Source organism: Canis aureus, chromosome 9 (genome assembly GCF_053574225.1).
Source record: "Canis aureus isolate CA01 chromosome 9, VMU_Caureus_v.1.0, whole genome shotgun sequence".
Lineage (NCBI taxonomy): Eukaryota > Metazoa > Chordata > Mammalia > Carnivora > Canidae > Canis > Canis aureus.
The window spans coordinates 75,970,868-75,988,495 of NC_135619.1; the positions used below are offsets into that span (position 1 = coordinate 75,970,868).

The 17,628-nt window shown below is 64.2% G+C and overlaps 1 protein-coding gene across 6 annotated transcripts in view; it reads right to left on the reverse strand.

Moving 5' to 3' along the window:
- BRF1 (BRF1 general transcription factor IIIB subunit) overlaps positions 1-17,628 on the reverse strand; it is a 54,717-nt gene continuing 37,089 nt past the window's right edge. For all 6 annotated transcript variants that reach the window (XM_077910854.1, XM_077910855.1, XM_077910856.1 and 3 more), the window contains 12 exons: positions 17,273-17,366; positions 16,000-16,126; positions 15,469-15,508; positions 15,294-15,386; positions 10,539-10,808; positions 9,121-9,182; positions 8,619-8,700; positions 8,489-8,544; positions 7,714-7,970; positions 4,812-4,863; positions 4,314-4,482; positions 1-4,065 (listed from right to left, as the gene is read on the reverse strand). In XM_077910854.1, the coding sequence (XP_077766980.1) occupies positions 4,028-4,065; positions 4,314-4,482; positions 4,812-4,863; positions 7,714-7,970; positions 8,489-8,544; positions 8,619-8,700; positions 9,121-9,182; positions 10,539-10,808; positions 15,294-15,386; positions 15,469-15,508; positions 16,000-16,126; positions 17,273-17,366 (1,340 nt within the window). In that variant the 3' untranslated portion in view covers positions 1-4,027. The remainder of the gene's footprint in view (positions 4,066-4,313; positions 4,483-4,811; positions 4,864-7,713; positions 7,971-8,488; positions 8,545-8,618; positions 8,701-9,120; positions 9,183-10,538; positions 10,809-15,293; positions 15,387-15,468; positions 15,509-15,999; positions 16,127-17,272; positions 17,367-17,628) is intronic.

Consider the following 17,628-nt stretch of genomic DNA (forward strand, 5'->3'; position numbering starts at 1 on the left):
TGCCACTTCGAGGCTCCTAGTCTTTATTATTCGGGGAATGCAGCGTTCCCAGGGGGTGGGAGGCCTCGGCTGAACCCACTTGTGGCCGCCAGGGGGCAAGCAGCTGCGGGGCAGGGAGGGCCGAGGACGGTGGCGTACCCAGGACTGATGGCTAGGTACCACGTCCCCCTGGCGGTGACACCTGTGGCCTGCACTTCACGTCCCTGAGTCTGCCCTGCAGCCTGGCGGGATGGGGGGGGCCCTACACGCTTCCAGGGCCCAACTCCAACGCGGCAGTGGGCAGCGGGCCACAGCCCGCACCCCCCCAGCAAGCCGCCGTGGAGCAGCAGAGGGCCAAGGGGGGACAGGTGGAAGCACCGCCGATGACACTGCCAGCGGGGGGTGGGTGTCCCCAGAGGGCACCGCAGGGCTCCCACTGGGTCCCCAAAGCCTGAGGCACCCAAGGCAGCCCCGGCAGGGCAGACGCTGCATCAGCAGAGCTCTGTCCTTGGGGGCTGCCCACCACCCCTCCTCCAAAGGGGCCCACACTGCCCTCAGGTGGTTTTGGGAGCAGGGTGGCCAGCAGCAGGGGTAGGGGCCTCAGCAATCCAGAACCCACTGTGCTGGGAGCAGGTGGTGTGGGCCTGGGGCGCACAAGGCTGAGGGACAAGCAGGCTGGGGTGACGGTGGCCGGCAGGGCAGGTGTGGGGGTGGCCTCCTGGAGTGACCGTACAGATGTGAGCCGCTGGGGACGGCTCTTGGGAGGTGGATATGGGGCGCCCATTCCTCCCTCCCTCCTGCCGACCCCTCGGGGCCCCACCGCCTGCTCAGGACGCCTGCAGACGGCCCTCGGAGGCTCTAGCCAGGGCTCTGGGTGGATGAGTGGGTGCAGTCGCAGACCTGTGCCCCCAGTCCTGGAGGGGCTGCTCCCAGCACAGCCCCACTGCAGCCCTCTCAGGAAGCTACCGGGTAGTTCCAGCTCTGGCTCAGATCACCTAGCGCGGTGTGGGCCTGACTAGCAGGTGCCACCGAGACACGGCCCCCACGCCCCCTGGGGAGCGGGTCAGGGCAGGCCGTCACAGGCGCCCTGCAAGGACACGCGCCATCAAGAGCAACGACCGGCCCGCAGCCCCCAGGGGGACCCCCAGCCGCCCTGGGCCTGGCACCCTGAAGGGCGGTCCGGTGGCTGCGGCCCCTCGGGACGTGTGTGCCTGGCAGTGGGTCAGGGCACGTGTGCACGTGGAAGGTGTGTACAGTGTGTGTGCGCGTGCGTGGAGGCACACACAGGCAGGAGGGGGGACAGGCATGTACTCGAGCACCGCCCTCTGCCCAGCCGCCGCCCCATGAGGGCCCCCAGCACCGACGGCTTCAAGGGCTCCGGGAGGGGCTCCCATGGGGGGAGGCTGCCTCCTCGCGGCTCCCCGCCCCGGCCCTGCAGTGAGGTGGTGCAATGCCGAGTGCTCCTCTCAGGGCCAGCCCACTGTCACCCGGGAAGGGGTGGCTGTCAGGATGGGTGCCGGGGAAGCCACCTCCGCGCTGGCCCCCCCGCTGGCTCCCTGTGGTCTCCTGTGACACCAGGCTGGAAGCGAGGGGCGGCACAAGTAACCAGCAGCAGGTGCCGTCCAAGCAGGGCAAGGGAGCCACACGGGTCCAGCCCCAGGGTCGCCTCGGAGCCCAGGGTGGAAGCAGGCGCAGAGCACACAGCCAGGCCACTGCCGTGCACCTCCTTGGGCCTGACCCCGGCCCGAGGCAGGCCACTGCCACCACTCCAGGGGACTGCCCGCTGGCCCTCACACCTCAGGGGCCCTGACCCTGGACACTGCTCACAGAGGGCTGCCTCCCCTCTCCCCCGCCCAGGCACCCAGGGTGCCCATTCCTGCCGCCCATCCAGTAGGGACATAGGTCAGGGGTGGTGACAGGGTGGCCTGAGTCCACTCCCTGCCACGAGGACCCTGAAGGGGCTGAGCCTTGCAGAACGCAGGGAGCTGCAGCCTGAGCCCACACCCGCCAGGCACAGCTCCCCGAGGCCCTGGCCCGGCTCTTGGGGAGCACGGAGGGCTGTGCCCAGGGTTAGATGGAACAGGTCCTCCTTGAGGTGGGAAGAGCAGTGTGGGGACGTGGGGCGGAGGGACAGACAGGCCTGCATGTCCCCCTCAAGCCCACAAGTGCGGCAGTGGTGGCCCGCACACAGGGCACAGCCCATAGCCCAGAGCACCCTGCCCCAGCCCTCACCAGCACCGTGGTCACTGCCAGAGCGTGAGCATCTCAGACCACGTGCCACCCACGCACCCACGTGGAACAGTCCCCACCACCCTCCTCACCACGTCCTCTCGGGATACGTCCTTCCCGCCAGCCCCTCCGCCCTGGCCCGTCTCCCACACATCCTGGGGCTGGACCCCCTGCTGCAGGCACACAGCACACCTGGTCCCTGCCATCTGCCCCCAGACCTCGTCCAGCCTCGGGGGCCTCAGCCCCCCCCCCGTGCCCTCCCCCGCTGCACACCCCCTACAGGATCCCCGCCCTCCCTTGCCTTGCAGGCTCAGCTCCTGCAGGGAGCAGCTGCAGGACCGCACACCCCCTGCGGCCTCCACCCAGAAACCTCCTCTTACCCAAGCTCCCAGCGGAGGTGTCCTGCCGTGCACACACACACAGCCCCGTGTCCCAGAAGGCGACTCCACCACGTCTGGAGCCACTGCCACACCTCCACCCGGAGGTCCCGCGGGCCCATCGTCCCTGGCTGGGCGGCCCACGCTCCGCTCCCTGACTGGCACGGAGAACACCCCAGAGAGGCCCCAGCCAGGAGAGCCCACGCCAGGGACAGACCTCGCGCGTCTGACGACAGGCCAGGTGTGTGGGCCAGCCTGCCTGCTGTGTGCCTGTCGCGCCCCTGCTGGTCGGGCAGCCGCGTGGCCTCACCCCTCCAGAGCAGGCCTCGGAGCCAGACGGGGAAGCACACGCCACAGCCTCACTGGGTTTCTGCTCAAGTGATGGATCTTTCTATTTCACTAAACCCACTCTCCTGTCCAGCCTTCTAGGGGCCCCAGGGTCCAGGCAGGTGCAGCCAAGGACCTGAAAATCCCCTACCTGCAGACTCTGCTGCACTCTGGGAGGGTCCTGGCCCACCCCGGAGATGGAGGGCTGGGCCCTGGGAACGCAGTATGGCCTGGCTCTGCCACTGCAGGGGGTGGAGTGACCACGGCTGGCGTCTCGAGGGCCACGAGCATCTGCCCTGCCTCTCTGGCCGTGTCCAGAGCAGTGATGCCCACGCTGAGGCCTGGAAAGTGGTCCCTGAGCCTTCCAGAGACGAGGCCTGGCCCCGAGGGGCAGCTGAGGGTGGCGGGAACCATCCAGAAGAGTAGCTGGGCTTGAGGACCCTCTGCCTGCTGTGCCCCTGTGGACACTGGGCCAGGCTCCGGCTCGAACAAGAAGCACCTCCCGCTCCGCCTGGCTCCGGCTCCGTGCAGCAGGGCCAGCCCGACATCCAGGCCGGCCACACGGCGGCGCAGGGCACCACCCAGGGCGGCTGTGCACCTGGGCGCAGTGGAGCCCACTGTCCCACGTCTGCTGAGCAGTGCTGCTGACTCAGTTCGCTGGCTGGCTACGCTGGGGCCAGGCGCAGGAGAGTCCGGGGTCTGGCTGAAGACGCAGCAGCGGGGTGGGGGGGAGTGGGTGCAGCGTTCCTCAGCCCCGCGGAGGGGTGGGCGCCCAGGCGCCTGGCCCCGTAAGGGCGGACAGCGGGGTACCACAGCCCCCCGGCCCACACTCACTTCTAAGAGCGGGCCTCCTCGTGCCTCAGGGTCCGTCCAGGGGACTGGACCGAGCCTCCTGTGAGCGTTCCTGGGCTGTAAGCCCCACGTCCGACCGGACGCGCAGACACTGGTCCAGCGCCTTACGGTGCTCCAGACGTGGTCCCGGCAGCAAGTGCCACGGAGGCGTGGAGTGGCTGCGGCGAGGGCTGCGGGGCAGGCGGGCCACCTGAGGCCCCATCTGATCCCCACCAGACACAGCAGGGCCCACGGCCAGACGTCACCGGCTGTGGGGCCGCGGCTCAGTACCCATCGTCCTCCTCGCCGTCACAGCCGTAATCTGCGGAGGCACAGAGGGTAACTGGACGCCCTGGGGCGCTGCGCACCTGGCCCCCCTGCCGTCGTGGCACCTTCAGCACATGCAGGGCCTGGCCAGCAGCTTCCGGCACTCGAGGGCCTCAGAACGGACACAGCCGACCTCCCAGGGTCTCTGTCCCGAAGCCGAGAGGCCTGGGTGCGGCCAAGGGCCTGTGCCTTCTCCTCTGAAGCACCCCACTCCGCCCCACCTGGTGCCCATCACCCCCTCACCGTTGCTGCCCATCATCTGCAGGGCGCTGACACAGGGCTCCCCGTCCTCCTCGTCGGGGTCCTCCTCGTCGGGGTCCTCCTCGGGGTGGTACGACACCGGGCCGCTCTCCACCACTGCTGCGGGCCTGACAGCCTCGGCTCCCAGGGCGGGCGGGCTCGGGAGCACCGTCTGCAACCAAGGAGCACAGGCTCTGGGAGGCCGCCTGCCCCGGGGCACAGGCCCCACCGCCGCAGCCCGACTGGCCCTGCCGTCCCCTGGACGCTCCCACCTGTGGAGCCCCCGACCCCTCAAGCAGCCCCTCCCTTGAGCCCGTGCACACCCAGGAGCACCCAGAAAGCCTGCGGTCTGCCACGGCCTCGCCCTGTGGGCAGCCCGCCCGAGCACGGCGCGGCACCCGGCAGACGCCCAGGCCCCTCTGTGTGCGCGCCCGGATGGCCCACGCTCCCTCCCGCCACAGCCGGACTGCTCAGCTGCTCGGCGGTGGCCACACAACGTACCTCTCCCACCGCCGCTTTCTTGGCTGGCTGCGCAGACACCATCGGCCTCAACCTGAAAGCAAGCACGGCATAGCGGCCTCAGTCCAGGCGGTGGCCAGCGGTCGGGGGACGGGCGCCCTGCCGAGAGGCACGCCTCGGGCGGTGGCACCGGCCACTCTTCCACGTACAGGATGCGCCGCGAGGGCTCAGCCCCCCGACTCCTGCCCCCAGACGCAGCACCCGTGGCCCTGACTACCTCCCCGACCCCCTCCCCAGGGCTCCCTCTGATGTCCCTCGTCCCAGCAGGCCCTGCAGGCCTCGTGACTCGTCCCCGTCCCTCTGTCCTCCTCCTGCCTTTTCTGGGTCACCAGCAGCTCTTCCGCCCCATCATTCGCATCCACCTGTGCCTGCTCGGCCAGAGCTTATCCTCCGTGAACACACGGCTCTAATCTGTGTTTCAAACGGTCACGCGTCCACGCGATACAGACCTGCGTGAGTGACTGCAGCTGGCCCTGAGTCACGGGGGCACACGCAGTGCTGGGAATGGGGGTGGATGGGGGGCAGGTGCCAGAAGCCAGAAATCAGGATTTTTCTCTGAAAACTTTTTAACGTTGCCAACAAATCCAAATTTCACCTTAAACGCTATGCAGACCAACGGGAGACAGTCCCAGGCAGGTCTGATGCCTGCTTGTCATTTGACGAATAAAAACCTAAAATCAGGGAGGGGTGCCTGGGGGTACCTGGGGCAGTTGGCTGGGTGCCGTGGGATGGAGCCCTGAGTCTTCCCCACCCCTCTCCTTACCCCTGCTCACACCTGTGTGCACACCCACGTTCCCTTTCCCTCTCTCTCTCTAAAGGTGACCTAAAATTGTACTGCTTTGCGGGCTCTCCAGGCGGTCTGCCCAGCTGTTCCTGGTCAGGGTTCTGGGTGGTTTGCTTCAGGAAGAACGAGTGGGGACCGCGGACAATGGCTGCGGTGGGAGACGCCTCCCGCTGGGCCATCCCTGGCCCTGATCTTCCCTATGGCTGGAAGACGAGTGTGACACGACGGTTCTACTGTCCCTCCTCCAGACACAGAAGCCAGATCACCTTCCACACCGTCACTCGCAAGGAACAGAGGAGCAAGGGCCGCCTACCGACGTTCCTCGGATGATGCTGGCCTGTCCAGGGGGACAGTGGGACCCCCCGAGAGGTAGGTTGTCCTCCTACGCCCTGGCCACGGAAGCCATCCAGGCTCAGGGACCCTGCCCTAGCCTCTGGTGGGGGAGGCATCCCGGAGGATCTCAGATGACTGACATGCCAAGAAGCCCCGGGGACACTGGGAATGGACGCTGTAACAGCTTGCAGCAGGTGGACAGGAGCTCCCGTGGGAGGCTCACGCCACAGCAGCAACCACCTGAGGCCCAGCAGAGACCAGAGCCACTGGAGCCAGAAGGTGGGCAGCTGGCCCGTCCGTCCACCGGCTGGAGAGGCCTCATGGTGGTCAGTGGCGTGTGCAGCAGCCAGCACGGAGGTGGGGGTCTGGGCCTGACGCTGGCCACCCCCTGGTCCCTTGCAAGCAGCCCCGGCAGCTGTCAGCAGCCCCCCGGAGGGCCAATGAGCGTGTGGAAAGCACGCCCCTCCCCCTGGCCCCCATCCTGCTCACCCTACCAGCGCCTGGAGGGTAGACATACTAGCAGTGGTGGAGCACAGCAGACCCCTGAGACGGGCTTGTCTGTCCACAGGCAGCCAAGGGCAGGGCCGCAGCTCTGGGCAGCCCCTCTGCACCGTGAGCAGGGTGACCGGGCCCCAGCAAGGGGGTGGTGCGCCCCCTCTCCAAAGGGCAGCCTGAGAGGAAGGAGACCCTGGGGGGTTGGATGCAAAGCCCCCAAGGACTCAGGGTCTCCCGAGAGTCTCTCATGGTCTGAGGGTCCACCGACAGGCGGGAGACAGGCTGGGGGTGCGCTGCCCCCGACCACAATCAGAAGGGAACACAGGACGCTGGACGGTGACAGGCTGTGCTGGGCACTTGCGGATCGAGGGAACAGAAGGATCAAGTCATAAAAAGTGTTCTGAGGGCAGCCCCTGTGGCCCAGTGGTTTAGTGCCCGCCTTTGGCCCAGGGCGTGATCCTGGAGACCCAGGATCGAATCCCACGTCGGGCTCCCGGTGCATGGAGCCTGCTTCTCCCTCTGCTTGTGTCTCTGCCTCTCTCTCTCTCTCTCTCTCTCTGCCTCTCATGAATAAATAAAGTCTTAAAAAAAAAAAAAAAACTTAAAAAAAAAAAAAAGCGTTCCGAGGGGCACTGGGCTGCCTCAGGTGGGAGAGCATGACTCAGGGGCCGTGAGTTCGAGCCCCACATCAGGTGTAGATGTGACTTAAATAAATTTTAAAAAAGAAGCATCACAAAAACCTTGGAAAACATTTACACTGAGTTACGAGGAAATAAAGCAAACTACAATATTTCTGCTTCTCAGATGAACCAGCATTAAACTGCTACCGACATATACCCTCCAGGCAGCCCGCCAGCATCCAGGCCGGCCGGGGCACCTGTGCACCAGGTGCACGACCTCCAGGGCCAGCTCGGCATGGCCAGGACCCTCGGGACCACGGCGCGGGCCGTGGCTTCTGCCCTGATCCGCTCACCACCCTCCCCCCGCCCCCAGGGTGGGCAGTCTGCTCTTGGCTCTCTCCCTGCTCTTCCTTCCTGGCAGGGACAGCAGTGCGCAGCCAGGGGAGGGCTGCACGGACGGCCCCTCCCAGGAGAACAGGCTGCCTCGGGAGAGCCTTGAGACGGAACACGCTCCGCGGCCTCAGGACCCCTTCTGGGGTAGGAGCCCCCTCCTCAGCCCCCAGACGTTCGTTCCCAGCGTTCGGGTGGTGAGAGCACCCCCAGGCGTCCCGCCCCTGCCCGGGCCCAACACCCGGCCCTCCTGGCGCAGTACCTCTTCCCCACGCTGGTCACGGGGTCAGCCCCGCTCCGGCTGGCAGGTGTCTTCCTCCGAGACAGCTTCCGGGCGCTGGCGCGCTCCTCGGCCCTCGTGTCCTCCCCCGGCACGCTGCCCCCGCCCTTGCTGTTGAGATCCCTGAGCACGCTGTAGTTGATCTTGCTGGAGATTTTCTTCTGCTCCAACATCTTCTCAATGGCCTCCCCGGCCGTGCTGGCCTGGATCGGCTCCCGTCGCTTGCAAGACTTCTTGGGCTCAATGGAAACAGGAGAGTTACCGCCCCCTGCGGGATCTCAAAGCCTGCAAACCCGCTAGGAGCTGCGTGGGATTTGGGGAACAGACAGCTGGATACCAGGGGCGGGGCTGGACAGAATCTGCTGGGGACCCCGCCCAAGGAGCTGAGGTGTGCAGGGCCCCGCACCACCTCCCCCTCCCCTGCCCGCCAGCCTTCCTGCCACGCGGTTAAGGGTCCCAAACCCCGACCCCAAGCTCCACGCCTGCCTCTGGCCTCCTTGACTCCCTGCCAGAAAGGTTCTCGAGTGGAGCAGAGACCTGGCTGGGGTGTGCCTGACTCTTGCCGCTCTTGCTCGGCGCAGCCGCGGAGCCAGGACTGACCCCAACAGGACTGACCACGAGACAAGCAGGCTTTCCCGGGACCCAGAGGCGGCATCTGTCCGAGGGGGGCCGGCCTCCTCTGTCCCAGGCTGCCACCCTGGGAGCCCTCGCGCCACTGGAGGCCCAGGCCGGCCCCGCACACGTGAGCGAGCCCTACCTTGTGCTCCTTGTAGATGCCGAGCTCCTTCTCCTTCGCTATTCTTGCTTCTTTCTCTGTAAAGTCCACACACGGCAGGATGAGCGTGGGCCCCGGGGCCTGGGCTCCCGGGCGGGGGGCGGGCACTTACCCCTCTGCTCCCGCAGGTACTCCGCATTCTCTCGCATCCACAGCTCGGCCTTCACGCGGGCTTCCGCCTCGTTCAGGATGTACTGGACAGAGCAGCACACTCAGGTCTCAGCCAGCAGGGCGCCCCCACCCGCCCAAGCCAGTCAAGGGTGGCCTTGGACCCGCGGGGCCCCGGGCCCACCACCAGGAGCCAGGCAGGACACCTGTCGACCTCCAGCCTGCCCATGGCCAGCAGCAGAGGCCTGTGTCCCCACACCACCACGCGGGCACCGGGGCCAGGCCGGACCAGCTGTGGGGACGTGGGACCCAGGGGCTGTGTGGAGCACTATGGGGGATGCCCTGCCTGCCTGGGGAGGCCAGGGCTGCCGGCTGAGCCACTGCGAGCCTGTGGGGACCGGTGTGGGCAGGGCCGGCACAGCCGCCACATCCCCATGGGCATGAACATCCGCAGCAGCCTTGGGCTCCCGACAGGGCGCTCAGTGTGTGTGTGTGTGGATGCTCACCCTGTCAATCTCCAAGTCATCGATGCCACTGAGGTCCAGCTCACCGTCCCCACACGGGTCCGCTACAGGGAAGCACAGCACCAGTGTCGTTTGGGGTCAAGCTCTGGTGCACAAGCATACACACCCTCTAGGCCGTCTTGGGGGCTTAGGCCGAGGGCTCGTGGAAGCCCCCTTGTCCCCGCTCTGTGCGCACAGTGTGTGGCTCACACCTCAGGGCTCCGTGCAAGGAGGAGGCTAAACCAGAGCCACAGGCAAGGCAGCCCCACCAGGCCTCTGGGCTCCCGACGACAGGAGCACCTACGGAGCAGGAGAGCGGGTCATCTGGCTCTCCACCCACCGGCCCAGGACAGGGCCCTCAGGGAGCCCTCGGCGATGTGCTCAGGACATCATCAAACCCCCACCCACCCTCCTCCTGCCCCAGCTGGGTCAACAGCAAGATCTGCTCAGCCCGGGAACCGGGGCAGCCCCGGCTGTCGGCGGCCCCTGACCACCAGGCGGTCCTCTGCGGAGCCCGCCCAACTCCACCCACAGCCCGTGGGCAGGCTGGGACGCTCTCCCGCACACTGCGGCTCTGCAGGCTCCCTGGTGCTCGGGCACACGGCTCATGCCCCTCCCTGCTCTGCCTCACTGCCTCCTCCCTCAGCTCCCGCAAGAATGGTCTCTTCCTGCCTCTTAAGTACAGCTCGGTCTGTGTCCCCACCCCCATCACCCTAGACGCCACTGCCATCGGGGCAGGCGCACGGCTGCCACCACCATGCCTGCCCAGAGGCACGTGATAAATGTCTGAGCAGCACCCCTCTAGAGGCTCCCAGCGGACAGAGGCCAAGTCCCAGGCGCCCGGAGACCAGGCAGGAGAGGTCTGCAGCCCGGGGGGCCTGGGGGAGCCTGTCCTAGCAGAGGGCCAGAGCCTGCTCTTGGGAGTACACGGTAGCAGAGCCAAACTGGCCTTCCTCCCAGAGCTGCCAGCACCACCCCTGCCCAGGCGGCTCAGCACCGGCAGCACGGGGGCCGGGGGACGTCGGGCCAAGCATGGGGACTGCGCCCTCACTCAGCACTTGCCCTCCAGCTCACGCAGACGCTGGAGGGAAACCAGTCCCTGTCCCCTGAGAAGAGGCTGGCCCCAGGCTTCACACACGGGCAGGAAGGAGCTGCAGCCACAACCCAATCAAGCACGGGCTCTGGCCGGGACCTGGGCTCGTGCAGGAGGGTTCTGGAGGCGGTGACAAGCCCTGCTGGTATTCAGGGTGTCAGCACACGCTGGGGTCGACGATGGCTCACACAGCCCAGCACCTCCATCTCCCATGGAGGCGGAGGGGTGACCTGGACCTGGGATCTGCCGGCCACAGCCTCACCCCACCCGCCCAGAGGAGCACCCTCTGCCCCAGCCCCACCCTTCCCCGGGGCTCCCAGGCACTCACTGGGGTCCTGGCTCTGGGAGGAGATGCACTCTCGAATGGAGTCTGAGATGCCCAGGCTGGCCGCAGTGGGCAGGGGCCCGAGCAGGGACTCCAGGGCAGGGGGCCTGCTGCCACCCTCGGCGCCTCCTGCCACCTCAGAGCTGCTGGAAATGCTGTCGCCAAGGAGCTCCTGGTAAAAGTCCTTGTTCAGGTGGCTGGCCACAGCCTCCAGCTCCTCGTCCTCGGGGTCCTCCTCACCAAATAAGCTGGATGTGGTGTCCTCGACAGAGCCTACAGACACAATTTGACACACCCTGTGAACCAGGCGGAAAGCCAGGGAGCCCCACCTTTGTGCAGAGAAACACGGCCGTCCAGCTGCAAAAGGCATTTATGACACCAACTTAGGGAACCGAGTCGCACCTTGTCACAGCTGCCCGATGTCCACGTGCACACGAGGAGCCCTTGGCCTACACCTCATGCTGCAAAAAAACTGAATCTAAATAAAAATAAGAGCTAAGAGCATAGAAGCTTTAAGAAAAAAAGGGAGAAAACGTTTGTGGCTTTGAATCAGGCCGAGTTTCCCAGATGGGATGCCGACAGCAACCCATAAAACACCCCCGAGCAGGACTGCTGCACCTCGAGCTCTGCCCTCCTGTGAGCGTCTGTGTCTGCAGCCGCAGAGAACCCTCAAAGCTCTGTAACAGGAAAACACACGCCTCGACCGAACGCGGGCGAAAGGCCTACACGGGGACTTGGGCCACCCCGGGCGCCACCCTCCCCCCGGGCCGGGAGCGGCGGGCCAGGGAGCAGCCCCTGCTCCAGTGGGGGGACATGCGCGGCTGCGGCCACAGCCACGTCAGGGGACACTGGGTGGCTCCTCCAAGGCTGGGGCACATGCCGGGCTGCCAACCCGAGCAGCTCGGTGCTTGTCCAGGACAGAAGCAGGTAAACGTCCACAAAGACGCTTGCGCACAAATGTTCCTTCAGCCCCGGCTGGACCCGACACCTGGGTGACTTCAGGGCACCAGAGACGGGGAGCTGTGCACGCGGGCCCACGTAGTCACGCGGAGCAGAGGAGCCGAAGGGGAACCAGGACACACCACAGATGTGAGACCCTGGTGGCAGCAGGCAGCCGGGCGCGGTGACAACCCGGGGGTGCTGGGGTGCGCACGTTCGCAATTCCAGCCACCGCAACGGTTTTGTGGTGTGCGTGTTTGTCAACACTTACCAAAGACTGCAGTTTACTTTTTCATTTTTCATTTTTAAAGGTTTTATTCACGTATTTGAGAAAGGCAGAGAGAGAGCGCACACACAGCGCGGGGGCAGGGCAGGGAGCAGCAGACTCCCCGCGGAGCAGGGTCCCACGCGGGGCTCCATCCCAGGGCCCTGGGAGCACAGCCTGAGCGGAAGCCCACGTTCAGCGCCCGAGCCACCCAGGGACCCCCGGGCTGCGTTTCAGGTTCATAGTTCGTCGTACGTGGATTACACCTCCACGGAATTTGCTAAAATGTCACCTATGAATGTTTGGTTTTTATTTTTTATTTCTTAACGTTTGAATCTTAATGTTTTAATTTTTAACATTTGAACGGCCCCCCACTCAGGGCCGCCTGGGCGGCTCAGTGGTTGAGCGCGGCCTTCAGCCCAGGGCGGATCCCTGCCTGGGGATCGAGCCCCACGTGGGGCTCCCCGCAGGGACCCTGCTTCTCCCTCTGCCTGTGTCTCTGCCTCTCTCTGCGTGTCTCATGAATAAATAAAATAAAAATCTTAAAAAAGAAAAAAAAAAAAAGCACACCTCGGAACACCCTACTCTACTTTTCCAACACACGATACTTAAAAGTTGGGTAAGTACCGAGACACACGTGAGGATAACGCGTCACAATAAGTGTTTCTCTGGGGACAGGAAACCATTTGATTCCCTGAGAGCAGAGAAATCGTGGGAGTGACGGCTCTTCCTGATACATCTGCTGCACCTCCGCCGGACGTGTGGGTACCCCCGCCTGAGAGCCAGGCCCGGGCCTCAGCTGCCACGCGCCCTGGAGGCCTCCCCGCTGGCCTCACTGCTCCCAGGTGGCTCCCACTCCCATGTCAACTCTCCCCTTCAACCAGAGTCAGACCGTGCTGTTCCCCCCGCCCCTGCCCCCGCCCGGGACCCCCCCACACCCACCGTACCCCACGTGAGCACCAGGCCCCCTCATTCACCTCCAGGCGCCCTCACTTCCCAATCACCACCTGCCCTCGCCGGTCCCTTCCCCGGTGTGCCGTCAGAACTGTGTGTCACCTCAGGTCCCCGCAGCGAGGCTGGCGGCAGGAGGCCAGCCCTGCTGCCTGCACCCCCACGGCACACCACGTGGCGGCACGGCACACTGAGCCAAGGGAACACGGGAGCTGAGGCCTCGCCAGGCAGCCTCCTGTAACCAAGGGGGCTGGACGACCCCACCTATTTTTGGGCCCGGGCCAGACAAAGGGAATGACACGTCTGCCATCCCGATGACACAGAAATGGTCTGGATAACCGTGGGGAGCAAGGAAGACGGACGTGTCCCGACGGTCTTGTTGGGGGAACACGTGTGAGAAGCTGAGAGGGGGCAGGAGGTGGGGAGCTCCCTCACGGCTGGGGCAGGGCACGCAGGTAGGCGTTGCCTAAGAAATGGCACGAAGAAAACCACGGCACAAAGCCAGACCTCCCCAGGGTCCAGAGAACACCACGCGACAAGTCACTCGGCCACATGTGAACGAGCCCCAAGTGCTAGAGGAGAAAAGCTGCGGGGCGGCTCCCAAGGCCGCTCCCAAGTCTGTGCCATACAGAAGAGGAGGGCCCGGGGGAAGGGCCGGGGCGGGGAGCAGAGCTGCACACGCACACCTGCGGAGGGCCTCCCACGTCACCCGGAGCGCGCCACCACACACGCCCGCCAGCCAGCAAACGGGGGCTGTGGGGGGCACGGTGGGGACAGGCCGACACTGGCCACCTCCGTCCTCAAGGGGTTAGCGGGCGAGCGCATGAGGACCAGAGCTGGTGACGCCCTGGGGGACGCACACTCCCGTGGGCATCTCCAAGCACAAGCGCACAGGAGATGGCACGGAGGACAGTGCCCGTGACACCCCCGGGCACACTGATGAACATGGACATTTACACCAAGACCTGAAAACCAAAGGCATCCCCCCAGGACCGTAAACCCCTCACGTAAACTTTAGCATCAAAGAGAAACGCCAGCTGAGACTCAGTGTCCCAGAGGCTCTGATGAGGCTCGGGGGTGCCCGGCACACATGCCGCCTCAAGCCCCAGAGTACATCCGTCAAGCCGTGACCCCAAAGATCAAGCTGTGACCCCAAAGGTCAGGACACGGCGAGGCTGAAGGCGCGCAGAGGGAGAAGCAGGAGTCGCTGACTCAGCACACGGGAGGCAGCACGATCTATGACCGACGCACACGGCACTCACGGGAAATCTCTAACTAGCTACGAAAACCAGAAAACCCAGGCAGGGGGAGAAAGGCGGAGAAAGGAAAACCCAGGCAGGGGGAGAAAGGCGGAGAAAGGACACATCTGTGGGAGGCACGAAATCAAACGCATCCTGAGACGCGTGACTGCCCAAGTCTGCTGTGGGACCCGGGCAGGGCAGCCCGATGCCAGGTTGCGCTCACCACGCCCAGAAAACCCCATGTTCTCTCCATGAGCCCTCCAGACGTTAGAGACGCTCACCGACAGCCGACACAACACCCAGGGGGGACAGTGGGTGGGCACATCCTTCCCAGGGCGTCTCAGCCCAAAGCCTGCACTGTGTCCTGGGCGGCACCCAGGCCCCGCAGGCAGCCAGGCCATGTGCCCGCCGCCACCACGGCGACTCAGCAGGGGCGCTGAAGGGCCGGGCCCTGGCCTTGGTGGCGGGAGACATCAGGGGCCCGAACGTCAGTGACAATCACGAGGCAGCCCTCTCTGTAGAACACACCACTCACGTGGAAAACCCAGTGAGCAAGAGCACAGTACCAAGAGCCCAAACACAATTCCCAACACACGAGTGCACAGGAGCAGCACCTGGAAACCAGGGGAAGGACGCCGCTCACGGCAGCAGTGGCCTGGTGCAGAGACGCCCGCTCTCGGGAGGGAGTCGACAGGGCACTGGGCTGGCGCAGGTGGGCAAGAGGTGTCTCAGATCGTGCGAGGAAATACGATCGGTGGCAGACCCTGGGCTAGAGAAGGGGCGGAGATGCTACTCTCAGACGGTCTGAGGCGTGGGTGAGAAGCGTTGGCTCCAGCGCCTACTCGGCACCTGGTCCTGGTCAACAGGCAGGTGGTGCAACAGGGCCCAGCTGTAGACCTACAGCCCCAGAGGACTGGGAAGGACGGCGACGCGCCAGCGTCCAGCAGAGAAAGCAAGACCACGTGTGCGCAGAAGGATCCACCCAAGAACACACACCGCAGCTTTGCAACGCCCCAGTAGGAAACAGAGGTGCAGGGGAGCCGTGACGTGGGGAAGGAAACCCCGAGGAGGTCGCAGGCAATGGCGGCAGGAAGGGATTCTGGTGGGAGGGGGCATAACAGTCTGGAAGGAGGATCCAGGTGCTGAGGAGCAGCCTTCCCCCGAGGCCTGGAACCTGGGGGAGCCCCCGGACATTCAGCATAGCAAGTCACGGCGGGAGGCGGCCAACGGCCGGGGCAGTAAGTGGGACCCTGTGAAGTAGGACCCTGTGGCTACAGACAGACACTCCTGCACCCGTGCCTGGCAGGAGTGAAGTGAGCGGGGCTGGCCCCTCGAGGCCATGTGGGTCGCGGCTGGACTCACCGTCCCGAGTCAGGGTGGCGAGGGCACCCTTCGCCTTTGGCCGGCTGTTCTCCAGCTCGATCTCGATGGCATCCTGATAGCTGGATATCTCACCTGACGTGACAAAAGCACACAGTAAGCACAAACCCCGCTTCTCGGAGGAGACGGCGTCTGTAACGTAAGATCGCTTGGTTACCTTCAACTTCCTCCAGTTTCTTGGACAGAACTTGTTCAAGCTGAAACAAAGCAATGAGAACGTTCAGCAAAGAAATGAGGAGACCAGCCCGGGAAGCAGCACCCTCCAGGGTGCCCGGAGGCCCTCCACGGAGCGGCAGCCCAGGGTCCCCAGCTGTCCCCATAAGTCTTAACAACTGGGCCCCACAGCAAGGCAGCACTTGCCCAAGGCACCGTGCCCGAGGCACCCAAGGCTGAGCCTGGCACAGACCCTAACGGCTGTGGGGAAGGCGGGAGGACCATCTCGAGACCCGGCACTCCGTGTGCCACCCCTAGTGGGCAGCAGCGGTGCCCCTCCTGCCCCCTCAGCGCCTCACCCCACCATCTGTCTGTCCACGTCTCCCCGCAAGCCGTGTAGACGCAGACCCAGTCTAGCCTTTGCAACTGAGCCACTTATTTCAAAATAAGAACGTGAAACATGAGATCTAGAAAATGCTGCTAGATACTCTCGGGCTACACAGGCAAGGCACGGCCAGGCCAGTGGGGGGCTCACCTGCTTCAAGCGCAGCTTCCGCTGCCCGGCTGTGTACGAAGGGGGGTCACACTCCCCCTCCAGGTCGATCCTCATGAACTCGTCCACGGTCAGCTGGCTTGTGGGTGTGTCTTCAAACTCCGTCAGCCTGGAACAAGAGATGTTGCAGGGGGCCCAGGGCCCTTGGAGAGAGCCAGCCCAGCACCCCAGCCACGCTCAGCTACGAGCACCAGGCCCCAGGGAGGAAAGGCCATGCACGCCTGTCGCTCCCACAGGGAGACTCAGAGAAGGCCCAGAAGGAAGGAGGCCCTAGGTGGTCACTGACTACAAATTACCTACGTCTTATGTGATCTATAAAACATCTAAAACTTTTTATTTTGGGGCAGCCCGGGTGGCTCAGCGGTTTGGCACTGCCTTCAGCCTGGGGCGTGATCCTGGAGACCCGGGATCGAGTCCCGCGTTGGGCTCCCTGCATGGAGCCTGCTTCTCTCTCTGCCTGTGTCTCTGCCTCTCTCTCTCTCTCATAAATAAATAAAAATATTTGAAAAATTGGGATCCCTGGGTGGCGCAGTGGTTTGGCGCCTGCCTTTGGCTCAGGGCGTGATCCTGGAGACCTGGGATCGAATCCCACATCAGGCTCCTGGTGCATGGAGCCTGCTTCTCCCTCTGCCTGTGTCTCTGCCTCTCTCTCTCTGTGACTATCATAAATAAATAAAAATTTAAAAAAAAAAAAAGGGAAAAAAAAAAAAGAAAAATTCTTTTAATTTTAATAAAAAATTTTTAAATAGATTTAAAAATCAAATGAGTGAAACACTTTCTTTTAATCTGCCTTTGGAAACTGCCACGGGAAAGGACCTCAGTTGAGAAACAGCCATCAAATGTTCCAGATTCGTGGTGTAAACAGCTACAGTGAAAGGTCTGCCTGTGGTCAGCTGGTGGCTCTCCAGTCACAGCCCATGTGCAGCTCATGCTGGAGCTGAGCTGTGCCGCCCCATGACCGAGCGCTCCATCCCAAAGCAGAGCCCGTGAGCCCCTGCTCCCATGGCGTGGTGGCCCTCATCTGAGCCTGGCTTCCCCGACCAGTCAGTCAGCTCTCAGCCAACCCCCAACCTACTTTAGAGAGAAACTCGGGGTGGAAGTGTCCCCACGGCAGATGCAGCTGGTGTGGCACCAGGAGGGCTGACCAAGACGCCCTGGAGGGGAGGCAGGAGGCCCCTCGAGGACCCCGGCCGAGCTGGACCCAGACCAGGAGGTGGCTCTGAGCAGCCCCAGGCCAGGAGTGAGCGCCACCTACCTCTTCCGCAGCGTGGACTCGCACACCTTGACCACGCTGATGACCTCTTTGACGGTTCTCCGGAAATCGTGCATCCTGGCTGCAACCAGAAGTGCTGGAGAGGAGCACGACGGGGAATCGAGAGTCAGAACAGGCAGCAGCAGCCCAGTACTCAGCGGCGGTGAGAGCCCTGCCTGGGGGGCCTCGGTCCAGTCCCCGGCCTCACCGCGGATAACGGTCACGCAGTATATGTGACCGTCCCAACACCCGAAAGCCACACGCTGCTTTCCATCCAACTACACTATGGTTTAAAAAGGGAGGAGATGCTGCACCACACATTCTTCCTCAAATATAAAGAGGGTTAAAACACGTCTCTG